The sequence below is a fragment of the Vitis vinifera genome, chromosome 12, assembly GCF_030704535.1.
Source record: "Vitis vinifera cultivar Pinot Noir 40024 chromosome 12, ASM3070453v1".
Taxonomy (NCBI): Eukaryota; Viridiplantae; Streptophyta; class Magnoliopsida; order Vitales; family Vitaceae; genus Vitis; species Vitis vinifera.
In genome coordinates, this window is record NC_081816.1 from 6,006,212 (window position 1) to 6,017,364 (window position 11,153).

General features: G+C 37.3%; 3 protein-coding genes across 3 annotated transcripts; 1 reads left to right on the forward strand and 2 right to left on the reverse strand.

Moving 5' to 3' along the window:
- The first annotated feature begins 641 nt into the window (after positions 1-641).
- Positions 642-4,607, forward strand: LOC100256881 (uncharacterized). Its single transcript, XM_002272595.4, has 3 exons — positions 642-1,137; positions 2,257-2,280; positions 3,900-4,607. Exons 1-3 carry the CDS (start codon positions 909-911, stop codon positions 4,244-4,246), a joined length of 600 nt encoding a protein of 199 aa, XP_002272631.1. The 5' UTR covers positions 642-908; the 3' UTR covers positions 4,247-4,607.
- Positions 4,608-4,950: 343 nt separating this feature from the next.
- Positions 4,951-5,881, reverse strand: LOC100256762 (glycine-rich protein DOT1). Its single transcript, XM_003633235.4, has one exon. The coding sequence runs from the start codon at positions 5,546-5,548 to the stop codon at positions 5,261-5,263; it is 288 nt and encodes a 95-aa protein (XP_003633283.1). The 5' UTR covers positions 5,549-5,881; the 3' UTR covers positions 4,951-5,260.
- A 2,082-nt stretch (positions 5,882-7,963) lies between these two features.
- Positions 7,964-10,541, reverse strand: HPLA (fatty acid hydroperoxide lyase). The gene is given in 2 exon segments (NM_001281082.1): positions 7,964-8,995; positions 10,110-10,541. Coding segments are annotated over 2 exon segments (1,464 nt in total).
- Positions 10,542-11,153: the final 612 nt, after the last annotated feature.

Consider the following 11,153-nt stretch of genomic DNA (forward strand, 5'->3'; position numbering starts at 1 on the left):
GAAATTAAGCTAATTTTGATTAGATTTAACAAAATAAAGAGCATCATTGATATGGAATTTAGTTCCACTATGTAAAATAATAATTTATCTTCCAAAGCCTTAAATCAAGTGGACATAAGAATATGGTATTAACATTAGATGTACCAAATGTTAAGTTTCTTTTTTAAAAAACAAAAAACCTCACAAAAGATTATGTCTATTGTGGCTTCATCTTTGAGACATGCATTTACATCGGATGTTGCATTATTAAGGCACGAGAAAGATTCATATATTTTCAAATATAAATAAATAAATAAAATTTAGATACAAATTGAAAATATATAAAAATAAAATATGAAATAAACTATTAAAATTGGATATTATAGATAATGCGTTCAAAAAAAGATAATATAGTAAAAGAGGCTGGATTATGAAATATTTTTTGTATAGCTACGGAAAATATAAATTTTATAAAATTATAAAAATGAATAATTGATAATTTTGTTTTATAATTGAATATGATATTAATTTTTTAATGTAAAAAATAAAAATAAATTCTTCATGTAAGAAAAATGAAATTCAATCATGGAAATCTGGGTGTTCATTCAGGCTCACCAATAACAAAAACTATAAAATGCAAATATGGTCAAACCCTTAGAAAACAAATCAGGAGGAAAATTACGTTCATGAAGGGGTCAAATAACCAAATCTACCAAAAATTTAGTGAAATGTGAAAATGTGATGAGTGTGCAGTCACAGAAAGATTGGACCTCACTGCTCCCACGCCAGACTACGCGTAGTCAAACTGTTAAAACACTGCAAGAACATTTACACTTTCCAAAACTGCTTTCGTTTTCTCTGTTTTTGCTTCCAGAAATCAAAATCGGATTCATCACTCCAAAACCCAGAATCCCAAGAGAGTGGGAGAGATGGCTCTGAACCAGCCAGCTTGGTGCACTCCAGCCCTGTTGAAGGTGTTGTTGGGTCTCTTGGCTCTGTGCTTGGCTGGCTACATACTGGGTCCTCCACTTTACTGGCACTCCATGGAGGGCTTAGCGGCCGTCAGCCGCTCCACCTCCGCCGCCGCCGCCTCCTCCTCCTCTTGCCCTGCATGCGTTTGTGATTGTTCTTCTCAGCCTCTCCTATCCATCCCCCATGGTGAGTCTCAAGCGGGTCATCTCGATTTCCTTGATTCTTTGAAGATCTGCTTAGATCCTAAACTGAATTGTTTAGATTGGTCTTGGTTTCAGCTTTTTTTGAGCAATACTATTGTCAAAATTTGAACCTTGGCGTGTACCCATTTTGGGTTTCATTTCATGAGGGTGGAATTGAGAAGATGGGATTGACCCAGATCTCATTTTTGGGAATCGGGAATCCATATGGGTTGAGGAACCCGGGATCTAATAAAATTACTTCAAATTCAAGGATTACGTTGTATGGTTGATTTCTTCAAGCTTTTCTGTTGTTTCATGTGATCCAATTAGCTTCAAATCTGACTCAATTAGTATGAACTTCTTATGCATAATTCTTATATAGATGTAATTAAAAAATTGGAGTATGTGGTAGTGCCATATCCAGATGCTTACTTCTGAATAGGTTAGATATTGATTCCTGAAGTTCCTTTGAAATGAATAAGGGGATAGGAATACTAGTTATTGAAAATTTTCCGTTTGGCATGCTTTTCGATGTTGTTAGATGATTGGAAGAATGCTCGACTTATTTTCAAATTTTGGGAAGTTTTCCTCTCCCTTGTTTTATGAGCTTCTCTCCAAAGCATTTTGCTAAAACAATAGTATTTTGGATAATAACTCATCGACTAATCTCATCATTTCAGCATATCTTTGCCATTTATTTATTCAGGATTTTGGGATTATGATATCTTCTGTTACTACTTTGATTACCATTCAATCTACTCAAATCCATAATATTTCAGTGCAGGCTTTGGATATGTGGCATGATGATCCAAATTACACATATTACACTTTAATATAAAGTATTGGGTCTTTGTTTCTCACATTGAATTGAGCCGCTAGTATCGTGCACAATCATGCAAACTATTACTAATCTGTTTTATTGGCTAGTCTTCTGATAAACATCGTTGTGCATGTTGAGCCTTGTACATGTGACGTGGCCCGAATAGGTTGCCAAGGCTTCTATTTGGGATGCATATTGGCTTCACTTAAGTTGAATTACATTATGTGCTATGTCTGCTTGTCTTTTAGTTTCTTTAACGATCAATCCGTACTTATTGAGTTCCTGTGTCAATATTTCTTGCAGGATTAAACAACATTTCCTTTTCAGGTTAGTATCTCTCTAATGAATTAACTGGAGAAGTCATTCTAAAATCTATTGAATTGGTCTATGAAAATACAATACTTAGATATTCTTACTTTCATGTGGTTTTCTGTGTGTTTTTTATCGTTATCTTGAGTGATAAATGTTTTTCTTGAAAAACTGCTTGTTTGTTTGTTTTTTTTATTTTTTTTTTGGTCTAATCTGGAAAGTGTGCATGTTGGATTTCACTTTTAAATACATAGAAAAGTGTCACATGAATATGTCCTTCCTATGTTAGCTTTTTTCCAAGTCTAGAAAATTGGGAAGTATGCCCTTTGGATCTCATGCAGTTCCGTGTTTTATTGCTCTTTTTACTTCTGATAAAATAAGGACTGAAAGAGGGGTCTGCATCCAGTTTGGGGTTTTTCCTCTGGGTGCTGGTGTAATTCCAACTAAATGATGATTGCATTTCTGTCTAGAATTTTCCACTTCCACGTAACCCTCCTCACATGGAAATGAATCATTCGGTTTTTATAGATGCACCTTCTTATTCAAATGTGAGGAATTTGGTCAGTTCACATAGAAATGAACTGTTTCGATTTTGTAGGCACCTCAATTCTTGCTTTACATCAAGGTGGAGTTTGGTGTATAGGCATATGCCTTCTTAGCAAATGAAACCTGGCCAGATTGTATGTCAGGATTTTTAATATTATTTTATTTTTGGTGGGTCTGCTTAATATGCTTTCTTTGGATTGGCTATATTATGAGATTGTTTGGACCAAACTGATATTACTTGGCCATTCTGAATTTTAATAGTAGCATATTAAAACAGTTGGCTTTAATTGAAGTGGATATTCTTGCAGATATGTGCCATGGTTAATTTGACTACCAACCGAAAATATCGTAATCATTAACATAGGGACTTTTGGACTCTTTATCTTGAAAACATCTGTATCAAATCTTCAAAGCAAGGGTAAAATTCCGGTTATCAAAATAATGTAGCAAAATCAGAATTCAGATGGTTTATAATCATCTACTCACCCTTTTAAATTATCATGGTTATGCCTTCAGGTATGACCTGTACAGTATGTGGATTTTATTTTATGAATCCTCCATACCCAACCTCTTCACTCTTTTTGATCCTCATCCTTAGTAGAGAAGCCCAGTACTAATCCGATGAGAGTATGCTTTTCTTCTTCTTAGGAAATTGGGTTGGCCTTATCTTTGCTGGACCCAACCCTAAATTCATGAGGAATATGAAATGAGTCAAATGACAAGCGTTCCTATTTCTATGAACTTGCAAGCCATATGCATGGAATATCCCCTGTTGACCAAGTAAATCAGTCTTCTTAGGCATGATTTTTTGCTGTTTTTGTCTTGCTTGGATTGGCATTCACATTTTTGTAGTTTGCATGAAAGAACTTCAAGATACTGAACAGCATACTAACATGTGATTGAAAAATGTTGTGTTGTGCGTATGAAATTTACAAAAGTATATTCTTTCCTTGAACTTCCAAAACCTTCTAAGCTTAAGTTTGGTTTGAGGAATTTGAAGAGCACGTTTCTGATTTTTTTGGATATTTGTGCACTTATATTCCTTAACTCTGATCAAAAGTTCTTTGTTTGATTGGTTATACTTCATGCAGATTGCTCAAAGCATGATCCTGATATGAGTGAGGACACAGAAAAAAATTTTGCTGAGCTATTAACTGAGGAACTTAAGCTACGGGAGGCTGAAGCCTTGGAAAATCAACAGCGGGCTGACATGGCTCTGCTTGAGGCCAAGAAGATAACATCCCAATACCTTAAGGAAGCAGACAAATGCAACTCAGGGATGGAAACATGCGAAGAAGCAAGAGAGAAGGCTGAAGCAGCATTAGCAGCACAGAAGAAACTGACAGCAATGTGGTTACAGAGAGCTCGTCAGAAAGGATGGAAAGAAGGGGTTGCCAAGTCTCGTGCCGGGTCTCAGGGAAATGTGCAGGCTGTCTAAGAGGCTTTCCACACGCTCATGGAACAATCATAGGGTAATGTTCATCTCCACACTTCTTCTGTCATGAGAAAATTTATTGTTTGGTCTCCCCTCAAAGCAGGTATCATATTCATGATTCTAATCAACTTGCTTGAACAATCTGATGGTCATGGCATAGAAATCTTGGTCCTAATCAGGTCTCTTAAAGTGGGAAATCTGCAAAGAAGCCCCCACATTTTCATCTTTTTATTCTTTCATCATTAGTTTAAGGATTCCACTTGTAAGACACTCTGAAATCAAAAATGGTAACTGTGAAAAATGGAGTGCCAGATATGTAATACCTCTTCTTATTACTATTAAAATGCCTTTGCTTTACTGTTCAGTATACTCTTCTAAGTTGTTGCAGACTATGTTAACATGATAGTTCATGAATTCCAAGAAAAGATCGATCGATTTCAAAATTCAAATAATTATTTGAATTCAAATTTAAGATTTAGTTATTTTCTAATTATGACAAGTTATATTATTTTTTATTATAAAGTAAATATATGTATAGAGATGTCACGATGCTATAATATATTTTTATTCATTTTCTTTTTAAATGAGTATATGAAAACACGCTTTTTTTTTTGTCGATAATATATACTCTGGAGAGTATTTTTGAATCATGAGATCATTTTTGAGAGGAGCCCATATCAATCACCATAGAGATAAACCCATAGCACTAATGCCAATGAAGTGATAAACATTAAACACTAATCTTTCAATACATAGGAGGAGACACAAAAGGTGAAAGAAAACAATCAAAGGACAATTCCACAGTTCCAAACATTGAAAAGAAAACGAAAAAGACCACGGAAAGGAAGGACCCCTTACTCAACTCAATAATTGTACATATTATCGACCTCAATTATTCCAAACACATGATGTCATACATCGCTTGTGGGGTCGATGATCGGAAGTGTTTGATGAACAACAAACCTAACAAACCAAGCTCGCGTAGAAAAAGAATAGTGCATATCATGAGGATCATCATCAACCACCATCACCTCCTCCGCCGTGACCATTACCATCACCGCTGCTCATTTGGGCCACGGTGATCGCCGCAACAGGCATGCCGGCGTCGGCACCGCTAGAATTGGCAGCCCCACCATGGGCGGAGTCAGCATGGCCTTCCTCATCATCGCCGCCCACATGAGCATTCCCTCTTTTCTTGGCCTTCTTGTGAGACTTCCGCCCAGAAGACTTCCCGCTGGAGGACTCATCTTCATACTTGTCCTTCCGCCCCGCAGGGATGCAGAAACAAATGGTTCCGCCCTTCATTCCTACCTGCCTTCCCTTCGCCTTCCCTTCTTCGACCCAACACTTTATAAGACTTCCTTATTCTTCTCTTGGATCAACAGCAACCCTGCTTAGCTAATAAGTATTATTAACCCAACATAGCAGCATCTATTCATAAAGCATTGTCGGTGAAGCTTTCGCTTTTTTTCTTATTCCCCCTCCTTTTTTCCGACCTATTTCCATTAATTTCTATCATATATCAAATCAGATATAGGTGTTTTCAAACATTTTTCAAATATGATTGTCCTATGTTTCATATTTTAATTTGGCAAAGCTGTAAACTAAAGCGGATTATACGGGGTAAAGCAAAAGGTCCCTTCAAAAGTCATTAAGCTTAATTTGATCTTGTTGAATAAGCAGCAAGACGCACTATAGAAAAGCAATGGATGGCAATTTTCTTATAGCTGGCACAAGGCATTTTCTTCGGGGACAAACGCACAAAGTTAAACTCATGAGAACTGGACAGACTGTCTCCAAATTATGAGTGTCCAATTATAATGATTCGGTAGACGTGTCATGAGCCATCAACAAATTATTTTGCCAAACATTTTGGCAGCATAATTTCGAGATTTATGGAAGGGATAGTACTGCGGTAAGTTTTAAATTATGATTGTCATGATGTGCTCGGCAAAGGCATGCATGGGAACATTGGGCGGCAAGGGATTACGCCTGATTTCCAGTAAGTAAAATGGTTAGTATGTCGTTGCGAACGGTCGCACTTTAATGATGAATTCAAAGAATTAAGCAACATCCGTCAAAGATTGTTTATAAAAGCTAATCAAATTCCCCTGAGGGATCATCGGGTTTTTGTGTTGCATAGTCTGAGATTCTTCAAGAAAAACACTCAATTCTAACTTAAGCATCGAAGAGGGTGGCCTGGATTCACCCAAACAATCCTTTTGTGCAGATTCTGATGGTCGAGTAAGGAACAAGAGTACCCAAGTCACCAACAATTGGTCCCATCTGTGGGAACTTACTGAACAAAAAATTTAATACCAAGAATGGCACACAGAGAAACAAATAGTCAGATAACTCGGAATGAGAAAAATCCTGCATTTGAAGAGTCACTCCCGATGGCAACACTTTTTAATTTGCGTGCTGAGTTTGAAGAATGTTGGCAAGAGTAAGAAAGGAGGATGTAAGCCATCCTGAAACAAACTGAAATGTTTCAACAGGAAAACAAGGCACTCTACCTCCAACTAGCCTAACAAAGTCACCTCCGTTCGCTGCCAAGTATTCTCGTTCGCAATAACCAAATCATCTACTTATAAAGAACTCATGATTTGGATCTTTCGTGTAACTCAAATGTATTCGAGTGATATATAATGCAAGAAATGTTAAATTGAAATACACATAGAGTATAATATATGAAATAAAGATAGAAAAAAGTGAAATTGAAACATTAATAAATGAATAATAAATTTCAAATTTATTATATCATGTCATACTTTTAAAGACTTTATTATAACAAAATGCTCATGGAATCACATGTCACCATATGGCATTGCACCATGATTAATTATCATCCTTCGAATGCTCATGGAATCGCATGTCACCATGTGGCATTGCACCATGATTAATTGTCATCCTTCGAACTTTGTACTCTCATGCATCTTTCCAATTGACCTGTCAATTAGATCAATTATCATGAGATTTAACATGTCTTGGCCTGCTTGTCATTGCATGAATGGTAGCAACTAGCCCTCAATCTTCTTGTCAAGTCAGTATTTAAAGTTATTGCTTCCATGGTTTGGTTCCTTCCTTGTTTCTTAGCCTCTCTAGCTTTCTCATTGTGGTTGGTTGCTACTTCGTGTCTAGCAAAAACAATCAGGTTTGAATTCACTATGCCTTTCTTTTTCATTTGTTGCCACTTTAGTCGAGAAAACGTTATTCTCTCATCTTCTCCAAAAGGGGTGCAGTAACTTAATCCTTTCCTTTTTCACCTTTGCAACTAGGATCCTTAAATGTTTTAGGGTTTTAGAGCTTCAATGGTGTTTTTTTGGTGCACCTTTGCATAGTGAGTCTAACTTAACCTTTTTGGATGCACTTTGTGTCTAGCGAACCCTTAAATTGGTCCCATTCCATTTCCCTGACGAGGTTCCTTAAGGGATTGAGAGTCCTGGTGTCTTTGAATAACAGTTCACCATGTCTGTACTTTATTCAAGACTCCAATAGTCCAACCTGAACCCCATATCTGGCTTTTGGAATGATGGAGAAGCAGAACAACACTTGCACAAGCAGGAGGCTAATCTGGCGCAGTGCAAGTTGCACATCCGGTAACCCGTACCCACATAGTACGGATTAAATAAAAAATAAGCTACAGGGGCACATTAAAATTAAAAAAAAAAATGTAGCATTTAGTACACATAGTAAGAGTACAATCCAACATTTAATATCTCAGTTAGCTTTCTCAACGGCGGTGATAGAAGAACCGCTAGCCGTGACAGAATCGTAGCGCTGAAACATGTGAGTCACGAATAGGACAGCGGTCATGGTGACATAGTCCTTGGCCGCGCACTGCTTGTTCCTGTCGCTGGGTGAACCGGTCTGGGGCCCGTTCGACCAGAAGAGATAATTCAGTAACTCCCGCCCCTTCTCTTTCGTAAACCGGTCCGGTACGAAAGTTTCCGGGTCGTCGAAGATCTTCGGGTCTGTCATCGCCACCTTCTGGAACCCGCAAAGCAGATCTCCCTTCTTTATCTCAAAAACTGAGTCGTGTGAACTCAGTTGAAAGTCCTTTCTGGCTCGAGCGTATTGGAGTGGGACGGGCGGGTTGAGGCGGAGAGTTTCGTACACGACGGAGTGGACTAGTTCCAAGTCTTTAACCGATTCAAAGGTTAGATTTGTTCCCGGCTTGATCTTTGATCTGACCTCTTCTCTCAGTTTGGCCTGTAACTCCGGTTTGCCGCTAAGAGCGCTGAGGAGAGATGGGAAGAAGATGGTGAAGCCACCGAAGGCGTTGAAGCCGAGGACGAAGAGGAGGTTGTGGATGGTTTCTTCTTTGGAGAGGTTGAACTCGGTTTCGCCTCTTTGAAGCACGGCTTGGCCGTGTTGTTCGACGAAGTCGTAGAGTTTTCTGTAGTCTCCTTTGACGAGGAAGAATGGGTAAGCGAAAGAGTGGAGGAAGATCTCTTCGAGTGGTTGCAGGAAGTTGACGCTGATGGTGGGGAGGAGCTGGAGGAAAACCCATTTGTCGAGCATGACGTAGCCAGACTCCGCAATTTCCGGCGACACAGCGGGATCCGCGCCAACAAGGCATTTAGTTAGGAAATGGAAGATGAAGCGCTGGAGAGGCTTGATGTAACTGGCGCTGTTGCTCTTGGCGACGCCGGCGTCGATGGTGTCCCACATGGTGTCCAGGCTGGCCACGACCTCGCTTGCCCAGATGCTGGAACTCCGTTTCAGAATGTCCATGGCAAAGCTCTTTACCTGCCGGAGATTCCATAATTGTTGATGTGATTTTTCTACAATTTTTATTGATTTATTTTAAAGGGTAATTCATGAAATTTAATCTATGAATGCAAGACATAGAATAAGATAAAATTTGTTGCCCCTATCCCATGGTCATGGTGATGAGTTGCGAGATATTTTTGACTTCGAGATTGTGGGGAACGCAACGTTCTATTTACAGAGTGTCCTCTAGACCACTCTTGGGCCTATATTCGACCTATATTCGAAAACGTTAAATGAAAATTATTATATTTTTATTAAGAAATAAAACAAAAAAATCCACTTGTGATTTGTTTTTAATATTTAAAAAATATTAAATATTTATAATCAAGAAAAATAAAAATAAAAAATTAGAAAAGCACATCCTAGTCCCTTAATAATTTAATATATATATTAAAAAATTATTTAAAATCAATTCATTATTTTATATACTACTCCGTTTCATTGATTTTATGTTTTCTGTAAAAATAAAATGATTTGAAAATTTGTAAGTTATAGAAAGACAATAAAATAATTTTTTTTAGTATTTTTTTTATTATGTTTAGTTTTTAAAAAATTTGAAAGAAAATACGAAATAAAGAAATTAAAGAAAAAAATTAAAAAAATATGAAATAAATTTAAATTTAATAAATTATTTTATTCTATTTATTTTTTTTATATTATAACAAGATTAAATAATCTTAAAATAAAAAAAAATTAAATTTATTTTATTTTATATTTTTTTAAATAAAACCAAATCTGACCAACCATCCAAACATATTTAATATTTTTTGAAATCAAATATAAGATAAAAATAAAAAAATAAAAAAATAAAATATATTTAAAATTAATCAATTATTTTTATATATTATATGAAAAAAAATTCCCACAAAAACCTTATAAATGTTCGTTTTCCATCGCAACTACTGTTTCAACATTAGTGGTTTAGATTTTTCAACACACAAATTTATAAATATTTCTTCCTCCATAAATGAAGGTACGACTATCAGATCTAAAGCAGTGTCACTCGACATAGATATGCTGACTCACTGAGTCGATGACTGAACTGGACTCAGTGAGTTTGGAAGATCAGAACGAGGCAACGGAATCTTACCCTGGCGTGTTGGGTCTCGGCGGTGTCGAGATAGGCACAGACTCGAATGTCGCCGGTGTACTTGACGCTGGGCATGAAGTCGCCGACGAGGACATTCTTCTTCTCGACAACATCCATATCAAAGAGAAAGGAGAAGGATTTGCAATCGAGGACGGCGATTACGTTAGGATTGACACCGACGAAGAAGGGGAACGACGGAGGGACGTTGGTACGGAACACGGTGCTCTTGTACTTGTCGATCCTCTTCCGGAAGAACGTCTCCGGGCCCTGGAACCAGAAGTAGTCGAGGCGGTCGGCGATCGGGCCGAGCACAGGCCAGCCGTAGCTGCCAGGAATCGCGCGAACGGGGGAGGACGAGGGAGGAGACGGTGGAGTTAGAGACGAGGGCGTCGGGACTCCCGGCGAGACGCTCATGACCGTGGAAGACAACATGATTCTACAGGAGAAGAAACGGTGTGTGGTAGGCAGTTTGGGATCCAAGAGGGGAAAGGTTAAATAAATATCTGTCGAATCTTGGTGATGATATGTGGAGGCAGTGAATGTGACAGCGATGTGGGACTGTGAAATGGAAAGCTGGTCCACACAAGTTAAAGGTTTCTTCTCTTCAAAAAATTATCAACAATTTCAAGTGTTCACATTTTGATGATTTTACTTTTATTAGAAAACGTGCCAATTAGGTTTTAGAAGGACAAAACGTTATCCTTTTTAAGTTAGAAATTTGAAGATTTTTCCAAGATGAATGATACTTCGACCCAACAGTAGTTATCGAATTAGTACACGTGGCACCATCTAACTCCTAACTAGTGACGTATTTTTGCACCAATTAAAAATAAGAGGTTCACTCAAAAATAATAATAATCTTTTTATGTTTAATTTTATTTTACAACACGTTATCAATATGATTTACAACCGAATCAATATAATTTTACTTTTTATGTAATTGTTATAATTGACCAATCATTTATATTTTTACAACATTGTCTAACTCTAATTATTCATGTCTGAAACTATGGAAAAAATGCTAGTAAATTAATAAATATCAAA

What these genes read in the sequence shown, in the direction of transcription:
- LOC100256881 (XM_002272595.4), top strand. Translation starts at nt 909, where the DNA reads ATGGCTCTGAACCAGCCAGCTTGGTGCACTCCAGCCCTGTTGAAGGTG. An exon ending in TCTCCTATCCATCCCCCATG is followed by an intron (nt 1,138 to 2,256) that starts GTGAGTCTCAAG and finishes TATTTCTTGCAG; the next exon opens with GATTAAACAACATTTCCTTT. An exon ending in AAACAACATTTCCTTTTCAG is followed by an intron (nt 2,281 to 3,899) that starts GTTAGTATCTCT and finishes TACTTCATGCAG; the next exon opens with ATTGCTCAAAGCATGATCCT.
- LOC100256762 (XM_003633235.4), bottom strand. Translation starts at nt 5,548, where the DNA reads ATGAAGGGCGGAACCATTTGTTTCTGCATCCCTGCGGGGCGGAAGGAC.